General features: G+C 31.4%; 1 protein-coding gene across 2 annotated transcripts in view; it reads right to left on the reverse strand.

The window, feature by feature from the left end:
• Positions 1-6,817: 6,817 nt before the first annotated feature.
• Positions 6,818-19,935, reverse strand: part of LOC142325643 (adipocyte plasma membrane-associated protein Hemomucin-like) — a 71,794-nt gene continuing 58,676 nt past the window's right edge. For both annotated transcript variants that reach the window (XM_075367659.1, XM_075367660.1), the window contains exons 7-8: positions 12,252-12,525; positions 6,818-8,340 (exon numbers count right to left, since the gene is read on the reverse strand). In XM_075367659.1, coding sequence (XP_075223774.1) covers positions 8,137-8,340; positions 12,252-12,525 — 478 coding nt within the window. In that variant the 3' untranslated portion in view covers positions 6,818-8,136. The remainder of the gene's footprint in view (positions 8,341-12,251; positions 12,526-19,935) is intronic.

Here is a 19,935-nt window from a genome sequence, read left to right on the forward strand (position 1 = left end):
AGTAAAATCAAATTAAATTCTATAAGAGTTTTAAAAAAGTCTCAATTTTTTTTGTTGGTAAAACCAGTAGTATTTTAATATTTGCAACAACAAAAAATTTCATCTTTAGCCATTCTTATCTTAGGATTGTACACGCATTGAATTCTTAAAAAGTAAGTAATTATAGAACATTTTTCTAAAAAAAAAAAAAAACATTGCAGACCAGAATATTTTTATGATTTATATGATATTTTTCTATGCTGTGATGTTTATTATAATTTAAAGTTTAGTCTTAATTGTATATTCCATATTAAAATCTTATATTTTATGTTTTATCCGTACTCTTCAAACAAATTTTTATTTATTTATTTTTTTAAAATAACTTCTTTTACTTATTTTAAAAATCAAATTCATCATGATCTTTACATTCTGTATGTTAAATCAAAAGGAACATTGCATCTTTGTTTTAAGGAATTGTGTTATTTAAGTTTCTCCATTCCTTTTCCATGCCTTACTGTGTTCCTAACATAAGTATTGATCATTTTATTTTATAACATACTAATCATCTTTGACATTGTTTTATACTCCTCACACCTTTCACTTACTTAATTCTTCAAAGTTCATTACTGGAAGATGCTTGTTTGGTTTAATTAATGTTTGTTTATATATTTGTCTTATTTTACCATAAATCAGTCCATTGCAGTAGTGTATATATTTATAAACTGATCATCTGGATCACTATACCACCTGGGTCTATATACCACTTGGGTGCATTGATGTGTTTATTATCTGGTCTTTTGAATTACTACTGAAGTTGGTGAAGAGAGCCCCCTTCTCTCTCTCTATAAGTATGTATGTATATGTATATATCCTATATATATGTTTTGTACCTGTTTCACTTTCATTCATTGCTGATGATATTATTTAATAATGATCTCTTTGTTGTAGAGTGTTGATGAACATATGCAGCTTTCATTTTCACACATAATGAAGCATTGGAAGAGAAATCCTAATCACCCTGGTAAACCAGGTAGTAGCAGTGGGAAAGTAGCACCTGGTTCATGTAATGTCCTACTTAGGTTTCATCCACCACAGTAAGCTTTAGGTATTATTCAACTAATTGTAAATTGTTACAAGTAGATTTGTATGCGAATATGTATGTTAGATATTCCTGAAAATAGCTTAGGTGGTTTCAGCTACTACTGATTACTAGCATCCCGTACCAAATTTTCTAAGTAAAGTAAGAAATGAGGGGATTTTCTGTTGTCATGTCAGATCAGAGATCTCTTGACAAAGTCTGTTACATAAATTTGCGATTCATTATGCCAAATCCACCAAAGTGCAAGTCGTATTTTGTCATTGTTCTCAGAGGAATTAATTGGCTACAGCCACTTGTGCTTCAGGTATATTACAGCTACAGGAAAACTGAGATCTACGGTATAAACCCACAAGTTAATAGATTCCTTTCTGTGGGAAATAATACATTATTGTACACTCTGCTTTCACACAGTATTAGGAGAAGTTATGGCCTGCTGTATTTAATTTTTTTGCTCTTTCTTAAACCAGCGTATCTTGTGTAACTTATTGACCTACAGGAGATAGTTTATTATTTGTGACTTTGATCATTTACATTTTTATCTTTATGTGCTTTAATTTTTTCTGGATGCTGCACCTTAGATATTCCAAATGTAATGGAAACATAGGTGAGATAGAAGCAGTTTACTACCATTTACCCAGAACCCTTTTTTTTCTTCAGTAAAAGAAAAAATGAATCGATTACAACCAGTTATGTTAAATTACTTCTACGTATATACATTGTATATATGTTGCATTTGATTATTTTATAAAGTGCCTGTCCCTGGTAACACAAAGATCAGTTAATCATTTTTAATTAAGATTTTAACTGGAATGATGATTTTTAGCTTTTTTTACTAAAATTCATCATTCCAGTTAAAATCTTATTCAAATGTGTAAAAAAAAAACTGTTTTTTTTACACATTTGAATTTCATTAGGAATGCTGATACTTTCAGCTTGCTGTTAGAGTATACAGTGGCTTCATGGCATTCCAGAGGGGAACAGCTGCACAGATTCATACATTACTTGAATTTTATTCCAAAATTATATGAAAGGACTACTATTTGCTACTTCAGCAAAAGATGTCTGCTCGTTTTAATCAGTATGAATGTGGTTATTGATCTTGAGTTTTAAATTATTTTGTACATTTATGTAATCTATTAATATTATTTTATGTTACTTGAGAAATTCATTATCAGTATTCATGTTTGTACCTAAATAATCTATCAATTTTTCTGACAATTCATTTTAAATAATTTACTTATTGGCTATAAATTTAGGATCTATTTTGTATCTAAACATTGATGATAACTTTAATTTGAGTTCTTGCCATGTAACATAGATTTACTGTGGAAAATGTTAAATACAAATCATAACAGGTTTCATATATTTTTCATGTTAAATAGATTTTGTAAAAAGAAACACTGAGAATAATAGGTAATAGAAAAATAAAATGAAAGTTTGTAAACAAATAGACTGTTAATAAGCTGTAATATGGTAAAACTATTATAATTTTTTCAAGGAAAGGAAGAAAAATAATGTTATTTTTCAAAAAATTGTTGTAAAAATCAAGTGTTATTGATTTTATAAACAATAAAATTTAATCTCACGATTACTTTATAATTTTTTAATATTCTATAAGGTAGAATATGAAAATAAAATAGTACACATTGCATGCATTTATATATGTTGGTAATATTAAATCTGGTGATCTTAAATATTAAATCTATTGTTTTTATTTTTTGCAGTATTTCACAAGTTTTACATTACAGAAAAGTACATTTTTTCAAGAATTATCAATTTTTTACAGGTTTGTTTTCATTCAAGAGTAAGGTTTGGTTATTGAATCCTTTATAATATGAGGTTAGAACTGCTCAGATAAACATTAGTTGCTTCCAGTTGACTGATGCTGCCATTAGTCATCTTATGAATTACTCTCAATAGATCATTATGAATAAAGATCAATTAATTATTTTTGGAAGTTGAATCATGAAGCAAAAAATGTTCACTTGTAGACATTGACCTCTAGTGAGTGTGTGTCTATTAAATAACACGACTGTGCTTCTGTCTATTAGAGAACAGCAGATTAATTGTGAGCTGTTTGACAGAACCTTGAACATGTCTGAATCTACATGACAGATATCAAATTTCTCAACCATTCACTTGATTTTGAATCATCATTTAGTACAGTTGTATTTTTTTTACTTTCTGAAATAAATAATAAGTTTAAAAATTGAATGAATGACAGTTTGAAATTTTTAGTAAAATTGAACAGAACACCCACAATAAATGTTTTAAAATGTTTCTGAGGCGTATGGGGAAACTGCACATGTCTGACCCTGGCCCCAAAAGATTCAACATGGAAATGATGAACACCCTTCTACTACAAGAACCAAGGAAAATGTAGAGAAAAAATTGCTAGATTGTTTGAGAAGGCCGACAATTCAAACGATTCCTATAAAATGTCCAAAGGATACCTAAAGCCATGAACATTGACAAACACGTTCATGGAAAATTTTGGAAGATCTTGACATGAAAAAGGTTTGTTCTGAGATGGTCTGAAGGATTTTCAGATCAAAAAGTACCCCACAAGGAAATTCACACTGACACGCTGCAATAACTATCAAGTTGTTGTACCGACCCCAATTTTTTTCAACAGATCATCACTTGTGGCAAAACCTGTATCTTCCAATAAGATCCAAGACAAAACAACAGTCAGTGCTCAGAAAAGCACTGTCATCACCAAGAGTGAAAATTTTGAGTCCAAATTTAAAGCCGCGTTCATTATGTTTTTTTAAGTAAGGTTGTAATTCTGAAAGAATGAATTTCAGAAATCACAACAGTCATTCAGCATTGTCATAAAGAAGTTTTGTCAAAGCTGAGCGAAAGAGTCAAAAAATTAGAGCAAAAAATGACCAGAACTGTGGAAAATAGTTTAATTTTTTATTTGGACAATGTGCCTGTTAAGAGAATACTTTGTGTAGTTTTTGGCCAACAAACACACAATATTATACTGGAACATCCTTCATGTTTATCAGATTTGGCTCCGTGTGGCTTTTTCTTTTTCCTTTAAGTGATACCTGTGTTTAAAGGAACATGTTTGGAGCCAGTTACTCTGCAAAGAAAAAAGTGGTTGAGGTATTAAAACAGCTGACAAAACTGTATGAGTTTATAAGTGAAAAATAAGGCCTATATTGAAAAGGAGGCAAGCATTACAATTATTGTAATATATGCAAATAAATGTGAGTTATGTCATCAGCCTTTAATTAATGTGCATATCTCTTACTTGGCATATATATATATATTTTTTTTGTCTTCAGTCATTTGACTGGTTTGATTTTGGTTTGACTGAAGGTTGATTTTTCATATTAACATAGTTTGTTATTTTGTGCTCATCACTGCACTATTTTTGTGCTCGACAAATTCTTTAACTGACCAAAAGTGTAGAACATTTCACTTTTGAATTAACATATAAATGTCAAAGAATGAGTCTCAATAATAAAATTATATCGGCAGCATTAGAACAGATAAATTTTCACCATTATTGATTTCATCAGCGACTTTTGATCACTATCTGTTGAAACCAGATCCATAGTTATGTTCTCATTGCAAGTAATTTATTAATTTCAAAAAATGTAGATTCTTCAGTTTATATTTTTTTAGCTTCTGCAATTTAACCCAAAGAGAATCCAGGATGAATGAGACTATTTTGTAAGTGAACATTGTGTTTTTCCATACAAGTGTATGAGCATTTAACACAGGTCTCTTTTTTTGCCTCAGAATAATCAACTGTGTAATAAGGTATCTTTATATTAGGACTATATAATGTGTTTAATACTTACTATGCTGTGTCTTCACAGTAGCAATATGATTATTTTATACCGTATCTTCACTATTTATTTCATAAAGAAAGAATAAATTCCTCATAAATAACAGTGATTTTGGATATACATCCAAGGATTTATATACAATGATGAAAAAGACTTTAACCGGCTTCTTTCTTTTTTTACTAACCTACATTTTAAAGATAAATATTTATTATAGATTGTAATTAAAACATTAGCATCAACTAGAACATGATTATTGGTATGTTTGATTTGTGATTACTGATTTGTTTAATCACCTTCACGTTAATTTTTTCATTGTATTTAATACTTTGTGTTTTACGAGAATATAAGAAGGTGTATTATAAAAGATATGATTCTGTGTTCGCATACTAAACTAATACTTAATACTTCTCTTTCTTATTTTTTTACATGCTCCTAACTCAAAAAAGAAAAACGTTTATGAACAGCAAGAGAATGAAGAAAATCCGCTGTGCTGCCCTGTAAAATTATATGAATTTTACCTTTCCAAATGGTAAGTGTTACATTTTCATTTTACAAGGGGCAAGTGAAGTGTGACGCAAACTGGAATATAATGGGAGAAGATAATGTTGCAGAAAGCAGCAGGTGCTGCCATCTTGTAGTTTCATTCCCCTAGCGCTAACACTCCAAAACTTATTGACCCGCATCTTCTGTCAGTCACCATTTTTAATGAGTCGAGTACACTTGGTATGTGAACATATCTACAACAATATGTAGCGATTGATTTTTTAATAGTAGAAAAAGTGAACACTAGTGGTATTACTAAAGTGAACACTAATGGAATGCAGCAAAAATGGGGCTTCCATTGCTGAGTGTGGAATACCAGCACTACGGTTCACAACAATCAAAAATTTGTGAATCCAGTCTATTTATATTGGGATGTTCCAAACGAATCGGTAGATAGATCGTATACCCTTGTGGGTGAATATGACGCTGGAAACAAGAGCGTTTCGAGTGAAATCATATCCGTAATTAAAGAATTTAAAGATGTTGAATTTGAATAAATTATTCGTTTTTAATTATTATTTTTTTATTTATAGAAATGTCACGATTAAGATTAGGTCGTAAAGGTTATCGAGGAAAAGGAAAGCGCGGCCCTCCAGATGTAGGTTTCTCGTTGATAGCCGATGGAAATTATGATTAATTAAATTAAGTCAACGTAGATTGTGTAATGCATCTGATCCTATCAACGATACGGATGCGTTGAATTTTAAACGAGCTAAACAAACGTTTATCAAATACACGAATAATCTCGATGCATAATAAGCCAACAAATAATCTCGATGCATAATAAGCCAACAAAATGCATTACAGAAAATGTTTTACAAGTTTTATTACGTAATAAATCATTTATTTATACGTCGCTTAGAGTAAATTACACTAATTAAAGTAATTACATTATCAAATAATGTAGAGTTATTTCTTATGCACGATCTATCCTGAAACTTAAGTAAAAATAATTTCCTATCTTCAACGTACTATCAAAAATTACATTTTGAAATCTCAGCAAACATTTTCATCTCGCTTTTATTTAATTATTCGGTAAACCCGCTTTGTTTTATTTCTGAAAATTCATACTTCAAAGAACTATTTTTTAATATAATCAAAATCTAAAGGAGGTAAGGCATGTAAAACCACTAACACTTGACATGGAATCGATAATGATATCACTTGACGTGACCGTATCGCTTCCAATACGATCACATCAAGTGATATTTTTTGTCTAATCGTTCTTAGTGCTTTTCAGCTTTGACGTTTACAGTAAGATAGAGATAGAAAGATATAGTAGTCACCCTGCTCTTTTGAAATAGTGAATAGATTTCTGTAACAGTTTAGAAGCTGCACGTCAGGCACAAGTAGACAGGTTTGCCGGATTAAAAAAAAAAAATACAAAACATTACAACAAATAACAAATTGCTTTATTGTCGCTGTTAAATAATACAATAAAATATAAAAACTAAAAAAATATAAATTCATAAACAATTAACAAATAAATATATAAAAATAAACATTCAAACAACCATCAAATAAATATACCAAAGTACCTGCGATTCAAATTGATAAAATAAGAAAGCCAACACCCCCACCAGTCCAAAAAGGAATGAGAGAAAGATGATCACAACAAAAGTTTATTTGGAAAATCAATAGGAATAATAATTATTATTATATATGATATTTTTACACTAAAATATAATAAATAATTGCTTTAAATATTGTTTTAAACTGAAAGATGAATTCTGAGAATTTGAAGGTGCTCTTTGTTGTTACAAGATTTTATATTTGTCGATCAAATTATTTAACATCAATAATTACAGTATAGTACCATCATCCTACAAAAGAAAACATTTTATAGCTAATCAAAATATAACATTATAATCAGACATTGGCAAAAAGATAAAACTACCGATCTTTAATCGGGTAGATAGCCTGTGCAGAAAGAAAAAATATATTTAATATAATTAACAATAGCATTGTTAATAATTAATGAAGTACGCTTAATACATCAGAGGCACATTTCTGCTTATAATTTAACTGTACATACACATTTTATTGACGTATCATATAAGCTCATTAACCAATAATTGTAAGATAATATTTACAATATGGGGATCTGTAACAAAGGTTTCAAATTTCAAGAAAATTTGTAAAAAAGTAGGGTATGCTTAGTTCTTTAAATAACACCAGTCATAAAGTAATGAAATTTTCAATTTATTACTAAGCTTAAAGTTAATAGAGTTTTAAATGTCACCGTAAAATAAAACTGATCAAAGATCAGATTAAAAAAAAGAACTGAATCTAAAGAACCACCAATTATAATCAATCAGAGATTCCATTGTTGATCTTCCCCACACTGACTGATTCACAAGTGTGAAGTCAAATTTTTATCCGGGATAATTCTAACAATGAACCGTTCTCTACAATTAATTATTTATATTCTTATTCACATCTAGATAACAGCATCAAGTACCAAGAATACACACAAACTAATCTTTTGAGCATCTTGGATGGATGGATCGACCGGTGAATGTTATTACTCTTATTATTGATACCTGATTATTTTTATTTTAACTAATATTAATTATACAAAAATCACCGTACACCATTCTGGAAACTATTCAAAAAAGGAAATTTTTAAAAATTGCAGAGCCAAATAAAAAATAATTTTAGAAAAATTCTTAGACGCAAATTTACAAACACAACTAAGCATAATTTTATTTATGTAGTAGTCACTCTTCCAAGGTATGGGTTAAATGGAGAAGCCAAATAATAAGCTCCATTGAAATATTCAATATCACAAATAGAAGAGATTCTACCGTCAGTGGCATGAAGACTTTCGATTATATCACCGTTAGAATTTGTCCTAATTATTGTTACACGATGTTGACTTAACAAGGCTTTAGTAGATTCAAAATGACCAATCTGTAAAAGAGAAAACAAAAATAAGACCACGGGAGTACTATAGAATATGTAACACATGACAATAATTTTTAAAATGTAAAAAGAATATTTGTATTATTAATAAAACAGAAACAGTACATTTAACGTATTTAATTAAATTTATACAGGCGTCCCGAAAGTTCTTAGGTGATTTTAAAAATTAATAAGCATTGACACAATAAGTTTTCACTGCTGTTCTTTTCAGACTTGCAAACTAGAAACTTCGATGTTTTGATACGGCAAATTCAACGTTGAACAAAGTCACTATTATGGAAGTTTATTATGAAAACAATGATCCATTACTGCGACTCGGGTACATAATGCAGAAATTTCAGAGTAAGAAAAGCACCCTTGAGTTGACAATACGCAATCTTATTACACAACGGTCACAACAGGGGTCTGTAGTAGACTTGATTTGAACAGGCAGAACATTCTGCCTATTACAGAGCAGAATATTATACGCATACTGGCCAGCGTGTAAGATACAGGAACATCAATCAGAGCGCTGTGCTCAGCTGAGGTTCTTCAAGTCAAGTCTTCACCGTATTCTGAGGCATTTATACGTATGTAAATATATACATATATATATATTTGCCTGTAAAATTTAGCTTTCCGTCACTTGAAACCTGTAGATTACAAATAACAGCTTCAGTATGCTATCTTTTTAAACAACTTTGTAGACAAGAAAACAATTTTCTCAGGTGATTAATCGCAAGTAATGAGGTTCACTTTTCTATCTGAATGGATTCATAAATAAACAGAACTGCAGATTTTGGGGAATGGAAAATTCAACAGTCGTCCATGAAAGAAAACTTCTTCCCACAAAATGTACAGTTTGGTGGGGAATCACTACTCAAGGCATCATTGGACCTTATTCTTCCAAAGACGAAGATGGAATCCTGTAAACCTTAACCGGTAAATGGTGACGAGTCATGCTCTAAAATATTTTATGTCCTGTGTTACAAAATACACCAGAGATGTGGTTACAGCAGGTTGGAGCCACATCTCACATGATCAAACCAACAATGGAGCTCTTAGTAGTGATATTCAGTGAACGAATCATTTCAGCAGATTCGGAAATTCCATATACACTACAGTTGTGATACGGTAGCTCCAACTTTTTCCTGTGGGAGTTACCGCAAGGAGAGTGTTTCCATCAATTAACTCAGAACCCATGAACAGCTAACGGAGAACATTCGAGCTAAAATCAGGTCGTTACAAGAAGATATTTTACATCTGTAATGGAAAACACCTTAGAACGAGTAAGAATGTGCAATGCTGAAAATTATAGGCATTTGTGGAATGTTGTCTTATGGAACTAATTTTAAAAAACTAAGTAAATTATAATAACTTTCTATACAAACTGTTTTTCTTTAAATTAAAATTCTTAAGGTTATTGGCTTTTGAATTCCCCTAGGAACTTTTGGACGCCTGTTACTTGTAAAAGATTTTTTAAGTTTAATTTTGAAATAAAATTTATCCATTACTCGCTTCACTACTTTCCTAAGTGTGAAATTACCTAAAAAATATAAATTCAATACCGTTAGGTATCAGGTTTACCAGATATGCATAGTGAAATTGTCTCCTACACGGTTATGAAAACCCTTGCAACATTGAAACACACTTCACATTGTAAATGATGACAGATTTTTAGTGAAAAATTCTTTTCTATTTAGATAAATATACTTAAATTCTTTAGGTACATTTGTCTTATTATTGGAATATAAATTTCTATAAAAAAATCTGTTAGCTAAACTTTTCAAAGAGCACAATAACCTGATCTTTATTATTTTTACCATAATTTTGAAGTTACTTAAAAGATGAATAGGTCTATACTTCCCTACCCACCGGATTGGTCTAGTGGTTAACGCATCTTCCCAAATCAGCTGATTTGGAAGTCGAGAGTTACAGCGTTCAAGTCCTAGTAAAGCCAGTTATTTTTACATGGATTTGAATACTAGATCATGGATACCGGTGTTCTTTGGTGGTTGGGTTTCAATTAACCACACATCTCAGGTATGGTCGAACTGAGAATGTACAAGACTACACTTCATTTACACTCATACATATCATCCTCATTCATCCTCTGAAGAATTATCTAAATGGTAGTTACCGGAGGCTAAACAGGAAAAAGAAAAAAAAAAGGTCTATACTTCCTTGTTCCTGATGGAACTAAGCTAGGGTGGGGCAATCTGCTGCCACGTCAATACAGGAGTAGCTAGAAGGTAATGCTGAGAAGAGATATCGGTTATTCCCGGGGTGGTTAATAAGGAAAGAAAGAAAAAAGGTCTATAATTCCCTGGTTTTGATTGTTCTTGCTATATATAATTTATGTAAATGACCTATTTACAATTAAGACCGATAATGTTTGAAATATCTTTTGCTGATAACTGCTATTCTAATCTCAGGAAAGTCTTGGAACAATGTTTTCTCACAGCGAAGTACAATGTACTAACTTTAAACCGGGATAAATCCAATGGTTTTCCCAAATGCTGCTGGCATTAAAATTTCTTTAATATAGTTCGTCGTTTTACTATTATTTTTATTCTATTGAAATTTACTATCATAGTATTTTATTTTTGTTTGTCTAATTAAATTATTCAATGTTCCTATAATTGGAATATTTATTTTTTAGTTCAATATCAAACGGTTGTTTTAATAATATTGTATGCATTTTATCAAGTTTTCTTATGCATTCTATTAATCCTTTCGTAATTCAGGCTTTGATTGGCCTTGATTTATCGAAGATAGCGGCAATTTTGTATGAATTCTTATCGGTAAGTTCTCATAATTTCTCAACAAATTTTTCAATTACATCATCAATATCTTCATTAACATCAAAATTTATTATTTCCCGTTTTTCTTGTTCAATTAATTCATTCAGATTAGTTTTCTGACAAAACATTATCATCGGTAGTACCTTTAATATTTCCTGTTAGAATGCGACAGGTCGTACAGATCTATTATATTGGTTTTTAGAATTAAACTTGCAACATTTTAACATTTATTCATAAAATTTACAAATAAATTGATAGGTTTCGACAACTATTTGGTACTGTTAGCAAACAACATCGACAAAGCTAAATCACAGATATTAGAACTTCAAAACATTGAAAACAAAATAGGCCTCAAAATAGGCCTAAAAATTATTATTTTTATTATTATTAATATATTAATACACTGTGTTTCATCAAATACAGCTGCAGGCATTTATTTCTCAGTCACAGTAAATTCTCTCTATAAAAAAGTTGAATAAATAAAAGATATGGAAACACCTAAGTTATGAAAAATAACAAAAATATTTTAGCACAGTTATAAAGTATAACGTAAACTGTATTTGAGTTGTGTTCTTGACTTTATTTTTACACTAAGAAAAATGTTGTCCTCTATCTAACATCAGTTAGATTATCAGAAGGTCTATTAAAATGTAATGAGCTGATAAGAATTTAAGAGGTATGGATATTGTCTGGAAAGAAAACTGTTCAGGTTCAGAAGTGGAAACATTAAATACTTTGGTCAAGAAATATCAGAATTGTCAATAAGTTTGCAGTTAAATGATCAAGGAAAGAATGATCCAATGATTAATATAAAAAAAACCATGCTTGTTTTGCAGTAGTAGCCAACGAAAGCTATTTATCAGATTTTTATAAAAAATTTGTTATAAATATCTAACAAATTTTATAATTTCCTATCGATTGACATTAAATTTCTAAATACAAAAGCACATTTACCCATCTCAACTTATCCCTTCTGAATTTTAGTTTTAGTTTCAAATGCAAAGTCAAAGCTTTTCTGAAATACATGTTAGTATTTTAAAAGGTTGATCAGTTATAAACACATTTTATTGTATTGCCATTAAATAGATTACAAAATAAAAAAAATAATTTACTTACAAAATGTAATGCTTGCTTAAAATACAGGAACGGATAAATCTCATTTAAATATTTAATAGATAATTCTATTAAAGAAATTATACGAATGAAAAATTTTCTAATGAGAGGGTAGGGAGCAAACACAAACGGCAAATAAGGTTTATCCTTATCAATAGCTGTCACTAAAGGAATGTAGAAACCTCCTTTAGAATCCCTCTTTAAATTGTCAGGCAATCCAGGTAAACCATCAATGAACACATCCACTTTTCCTTTCTTAGTACCCTTCAAATAGTATCTAGAACAAGAAATAAAAAAAATCATACATGTGAAACAAAGTTATAGTGAAATGCTAACTCTTTTTTTTTTTAGATAATCACATTTTTAGTATTTTACTAGAAAAGTTTTTACAACAATAGTCAAACAATTCTTTCGTGCACTTGAAAAAAGTTTTTACTCTTTTTCAAGTTTGAGATCCATAAATGCAATGACTGCATTTTGACAAAATGAATTATAATGCGACTTGACAATATGATGTATAATTTACAATTAAAATAATGAACAAATATCTAACTTTATTTATAAATCTATTGAAGTAAATTATACATAAGTATACTACATACCGCTTAACAGTTTGTAAAATTGTAGAAAACTTAAACAATATATCATATTAACTTACAATGAGGTAAGTTAATTACAAATAAAATAAATTAAAAAAATATATATACTTAAAGTAGCATTCAAAAACAGTAATAAAAAATAAACAATAAATTTGGAGATATAGAAAATCACCTAATGAAATAGAAAACATTAATAAAATAAAAATCAGATTGAAAATTGTAAAGTACTTTAAATTATGCTATTTAAAGAGCATATAATAATATTACAATAAATGAACAGATTTAATTTAAATATATTCTAATTAAGACTTCAGAGAATCTATAATGGTAAAGTTAATCAAACAAGCAGATTTAATTTATCTAACAAATGAGAAATGCTATTCTCTTTTTTATTTTTACCTGTGATGGAACAGAGATGGTATATGCATTTGGGGTAAGAGGTTGTGTGAGTGTATGTCTCATACCATTTTCCTCAAAAACTATAGGACTGATTTTGATGCGGTTTTTTGCATTACATAGTTATCACCTCAGAGCAGGTTCCTAGATTAATTTTATGGTTATAAGCCACCAGGGCGCACTGCAGTAAGTTTTACAATTTTTTTTATTAAAAATTCTTTTTAAAATTTTTAATTTTATCACTTTGAAATTAAGTCTCAATGGTGGATGCACAAAAAGTATTTATGTATTGTCTTCAAATAAACTTAAGCTAAATTTATCAGTAGAAGAAAGATTTTTTTAATGTGGCAGGGGCAGAGGAACCTGTACTCTTGTTCATAAAGATGTTAATTTAATTGAATGGTGATTTTGGTGTAGTTAATGAGTTTTAATGGTACCTTTACTGAAATTCCATCTATGAAGTGAAAAATTCATTTTGTTAATCAGACTTCCAGTTTTTCATCTCATTCATTTTTATGAGTATATATGTGAGAGAATTATTATGCAACCCCCTAAAAGAAAGGTAACACAACAAAATAACAGCTTTTAATATTGATTTAAATGGAAATGGGATAAATCAACAGTTAATAAATGGTTTCCAGTAATGGATATTTTTTTAATTGTAGATCATCAATTACAAGTATAATACTTACAGAAATAATTATTAATTACAGTACATACTATATATACTACACAGTATGTCTGAAAAGTTCCTGAACTAAAGTGAATAAAAATACAGATTTAAAGATAAACAAATTTACTCACATCAGCCCTCTACATAGAACTCGTCTTCTCTAAGTACACACTCATTGCAGCGCCAGCAGAGCCTGTCAAACGCTCTGGAGAAATCACTTTGTGGGATCACCTTCAACTGCTTGGTGCAAGCCCTTTGGATAGCTGGAATTTTGTCAAAAAAGCAGCCTTCCATCTTCAACTTGAGTTTTGGGAACAGAAAATAGTCTGCTGGAATCAAGTCAGGTGAATAGGGTGGGTGGGATAAAACAGTAATTTGATTTGCGGTATAATAATGTGTTAAAACTGTTGCCATGTGTGCTGGGGCATTGTCATGCAAGAGACTCCAACCGCCCAGATCCTGGTACTCAGGCCAGATTCGACGAATGCGACGCATCAGGCATTTCATTACTTCCATATAGAATTTAGAATTCACGGTTTAACCAGATGGAACAAATTCATGATGAATCAGGCCATTTGTGTAGAAGTGTGCAATCAACATCATTTTCACTCTTGATTTTTGCTGCCAGACTTTTGTCGATTTGTGCTCCAGGACTCAACAAAGCAGCGGGTTGACGCTTCATTTGCAGATCATACATGAAGCACCAACCAGCTTTCATCCCCAGTTACAATTGTTTGCAAAAAATTCAGGTTGCTATCAGCAGTTTCAATGCAAGAAAGACACACTTGTTTTTGTTCTTTGGTCAAGAAGTGTGGAACGAAACAAGAGTACACCTTTCGGCGATTCATTTTTTGTTAGAATTGTGCGTACCACATGTTTACCGATGTTTAGCTTTTCTGCTATGGCCCAAGGGTAAGATGAGGTTCTTTGAGCACAAGCGCGTGCACTTTTGCAATGTTTTTGCTGTGAACAGCTGTTGATGGCCTCCCGTTTCGTTCGTCGTCATCCAACAACTCTACCGTCTTTAAACCACTTCCACCATGTGTATTTTGTAGTACAAGATGCAACTTCATCACCGAATGCTTGCTGAATAAGTTACAACGAAAGAAGTTGAACACAAAATTTGATGATACTTCTCTGTTCCATGTCGTGGGCTAGCACAAAGTCACATGAACACAATGTATGTGGCTGAACATAACTTGAGAATGGAGTGACAAAATGTAATGAAATTTTGTACACACACTCGTCAGACATCGTACTACATAGTTCCTTGGTTGTCCAAGAAATGGTGCTACTTGTATAGACTACAGAAATTTAGTTCGGGAACTTTTCAGATCTACTGTGTATTTTACCTTACATGTTTTTCACAACACTTAGTATTTTATGTATGTCAATAGTGCTCTATGAAGTTGTTATTTAAAATTTTTTATCTTTGTAAAATTTGTATTACAGAATAAAAATTATATAATTTGGTAAATAATATACAAATCACAGTAAAACTGTCACGTTTTTTTGGAGTTTATTTGATGTCTATAAATCAAAACCTTCCAACTATGAAAAAGTGTTGGTCTCCTGAGATTTGATTTTGAGAGGTTTGTCTGTAACACCAAATTAGACTGGACAATGGAAATGAAATCTCCCTTATTTCTGGCAATGAAACAGAGTTGTAAAAAGCACCCAGAACAATATATCGGTCAAAAAGTACACAACTTTAAAAGCAAATAAACATTTATTGAGATGACTTACAGATTCAGTTGAGGTCTCATTTCATAAAAAAACTCAGCAAGTTTATCATCCAATATTCATTTTGGTTCGATGCAAGCTTCCATTTGTAATGCAACAAGCATCCCAATTTCATTTCAAACCGCAGCCAGCAAATCAGACGATACCTCTACACCTGCATCATTAATTTGAATTCTTAGCTCAACAAGATAAGCAACAAGCAGGAAAAGGTGTACATAAACCCGATATTTAATGAAACCCTACAAGAAAAAATCTAATGGGGTTAAATCTGAGGAGTGAGGTGGTCATGTGATTGGACCTTCACGATCAATCCACCGTCCTGGGAATTGAGTATCAAGAAAATCTCAGACTTCTTGGTGGTAGTAAGGTGGTGCCTCATCATGCTTATAGTAATGGCATCCATCTTGGTCATCATCTAACTGAGGAATTAAAAATGTTGAAGTGGGTCCAGATAAATGAAGTCATTTACAGTTAGCTACTGGAAGAACAGGCCATACAGTCCTTAGGGCACAAAAACATTAACTTTAGGGTTATCATTAATTTGCTGCAAAGTTCCATGAGGATTTTTGCTATCACTGTGTTTGGCAGTTATGGGTGTTCAACTATGAAATGTTGACTCATCACAAAAAATTACATTATCTAAAAATGTATTGTCTGCAATTTTATCCATCATTTCCACGCAAAACTGCTGCTGAGCAACTTTGTCATCTGTAATGCGTTGAACCACGGTTAGTCTATATGGTTTCAAGCGCAACCGTTTACGTAATGCATGCCAAACAATGTGGAATTCCAGTCTCATGTGATGCATGTCGAGCTGATTTCTAAGGACTCCATGCAAAGCTTTCTCTGTGTTTTTCTACAGAAGCTTCAGGGATGCATGGGCATCCTGGTGATTTTGTATATTTAACAGAAAAACCTGTTTCAATGAAGGTTTGGTCCCAAGATTAAATTGTATGCCAACTAGGAGGGTCCCTACCGTATATGAAAATTATATTTAATTGCAGTTGCTGACTGCAAATCGTGAAATCAAAACACACAGCAAGCACGTTCCACACCAGTAAATGCATCCATTTCTAACAACACTGGTGACAGCAATGGTGGCCAAATTCGGTACTAATGAACTATGCGAGTCAAAACTATGTATTTTGGTATGAAATAAGACCTCAACCGAATCTGTAAGTTATCTAAATAAATTTTATATGCTTGTGAAGTCCTTTTTGAATCACTCACATATATGTTCACTATGGGTCCAATTATATTTCAGAACTTCTTTTCAGAAGTTTAAACACAAAAATTATTTTTAAGCTTTATAAATACTTTTTACTCTTCTGTAATTATCTATACTTAAAATTTAATATAAACAGTTATTTATGCTGAATTAAAGATAAAATTTTATGACAATTCACCAATTTTTGTATATTTATTGTGCGCATCAAAACGTATTATGATGTTAACAAAAAAACAAAAGAGCATGTTAAGATTACATTAGTACCAAATCCAACAGCTTGATGAATTTATGGTTTCTCTTTTCATTTTACTTAATTAATATAGTAAAAAATAAGTTGTAGAGTCTTATTAATGAAGATTGAGTAATGTAATGATATTGCACAGAAAAGTATAAATGAAAGGGCAATAAAGTAACCCCAACTCTTAACCCTTTCATGAAGTAACTAAGTGAATATGGATAATTAACCTTTGAATTTAAACTCTTTCAAATGAGTTGACTGAAATCACAATGTTAATGACTCAATCCGTGAAAATTTGTACAAAGCTTTTTTTACAATGTATGATCTTTCATTTCATTATTTTAAATTCCGAGATTTAAATTATTATATCTGTTTATAAAATAAATATCTAATCCTAAGCAAGATTAACATAAAGCAAAATTATATGAGGGCAGTTCGAGAAGTAACTTCTATCTGCTCATTATGTGGGAAGTATTGGGGGTAGCACTTTGTATAGACGTGCACGGGAGGCCAGTCTGTATCCAGCCATGGCAGTAGCAAGATCGTGCGTTTGCTCATTGATTTTCTGTGGCTTGTTAAAATGTGCGCTGCAATAGAAAACCCCGCAAAGTGTGAAGTACACACTGTTATAAGATTTCTCATGGCAAAACAATATTCAGCAGCAGATATTCATCAGGAACTTTGTGCTGTGTATGGACCAAAGATTACGAGCGAAGGAGTTGTATGCGATTGAGTTTGTTCATTCAAAAGTGGATGAAGAAACGTGCATGACGAAGGAAGGAGTGGTCCATGTCTATCTGCGGTCAATCATGAACCGGTTCAAAAGATTGACCAGCTAAAGTGCATGAAAATCGACATTTTACCATCTTGGAGCTTTCCAATGAATTCTCACAAATTTCCAGGACTGTTTTGTTCGAGGTAGCGACAGAAAAGTTAGGCTACTGTAACTTCCATAAGTAACGAACCGGCAGGAGATTTTTTTGCAGCCATAATTTCTAAGTTAGCGACAAGATACAATATAAGTGCCTAAATTTAAACAGTAACTATGTTGAAAAGATGTAGTTTTAAGATGTATATAATAAAATATATTTACCTACAACTGTGTTTTATTTATAACCAAACAGAGGTTACTTTCCGAACGGCCGTTGTAATTAGAATGCCTCCATCAGCAACAATATTGAGTGGCACCCAACTATGAGGGTCATGCAATAATTAGGGACAAATTACTGTAGAAAAGTTATTATTTATTCAATGACTATGAAACTAATGCTACTTTTCAACATGATATCCAGCTACATTTAGGCCTTTATATCATCTTTCTGTGAGCTTTTTTATTCCAGTAAGGAAGAATTGTTTATCTCGATATCTTGATCGACTCACTGTTGCCAAACTTGAAGCCAATTAAAAACTCTTTGACAGGACCAAACAAAAAAAATCTGATAGTGTGAAATAGGATTATCATCACATAATCATTTATGTGATCATTTATGTGATCATTATGGATTATTCAAAGCCAAACTTTTGAATAATTCCCCATGTCTTGAGCAGTATAGGGGCAGCTGTTATCCACAGAAGTACCCTTTCGTTTTTTGAAAGTACAGGATGTTTCCTCCTTATTGTGGGTTTCACTTTATTTTAATATTCACTATTGATTGAATGTTGTTTTTCTACATAATTATAACAAAACTGGGCCTTCAAAAATCAAAATACACTAAACACTTAAGCGATTATTATCACTTAACTGACTGATGTAAGGTTTTGAATATTTTGCTGGCAGGTGAACTCAGATGTTCTTTCCGTACTTTGGTGTTTGAATTCTGGCTCAAAATGATGAAGCAGAGTTTCATTATTAGTAACAAAGCAAAAAAAAACACATTTCCTTTCATTACAAACCATTTTTAAGGTTTATACGGATGTGTAATCAGGTATCGGTGATTTTGAGTCAACTCTGTCTTGGAACCCACCTCAAACACAGTTTGTAGTAATTCAACTTTTTATGAATAATAAAATGTACAGTGCCAGTCCTCTGTCCATTTATAGGCTCGCAATACAAACAAATTTCAGCAATTTCCCAAATTTTTATGCATCTGTCCTTGTAAGACCATTAATGTGATCGGCAAAATTTCAATTGAAACTTCCATGGATCTTCCACTATGATGAAAACTGATGACACTTGTTCTGCTTGATTTAAACTATTTGATCCATTTATAAAAATTTGAAAATCCTGACCCTGTAGGGGAAATACCCACCATATGACAGTTGCAGTCGTCACACCCCCATTCCAAACCTAGCTACCTTATGGGCTTTACTAGAGATCATCTTCAAAACCTTGGTAAAAGGCATCTCTCGACCTTGTTCTTGCTTCAATAAGGATGCCACCGATGCAAATGCCGCATGTGACATTCCGATCAATGTACTACTATCCTTCAAAAAACAACAAAACTTCAAACAAAACACATCTTATGTTAGTCTCAAACAAGACATAGTAAACAAGATAAGGAAAGGACCTGAAATCCACTAACTATCCAAACATAAAAGAAGCGAGTTCAACATGTAATTATAATAAAACAAACTAACAACAAAAACATAGCAACTACAAAACAAACAAAATAGGAACATAGGAAAGTCCATGTGGCATCCAGCGGTGACCTAATAATATCGAGCTGACAGATAGTCTCTGTGCATATCAACTCGTACTTAGAACAAACATACAGAACATGATGTACATTGTCCAATTGTCCGCATTGCGAACACATTCCTGAGTTCATCAGGCCCAACTTCTGCAGCCTGTCCTGAAAAGAGCCATACCC

Source organism: Lycorma delicatula, chromosome 5 (assembly GCF_047948215.1).
Source record: "Lycorma delicatula isolate Av1 chromosome 5, ASM4794821v1, whole genome shotgun sequence".
Classification (NCBI taxonomy): domain Eukaryota; kingdom Metazoa; phylum Arthropoda; class Insecta; order Hemiptera; family Fulgoridae; genus Lycorma; species Lycorma delicatula.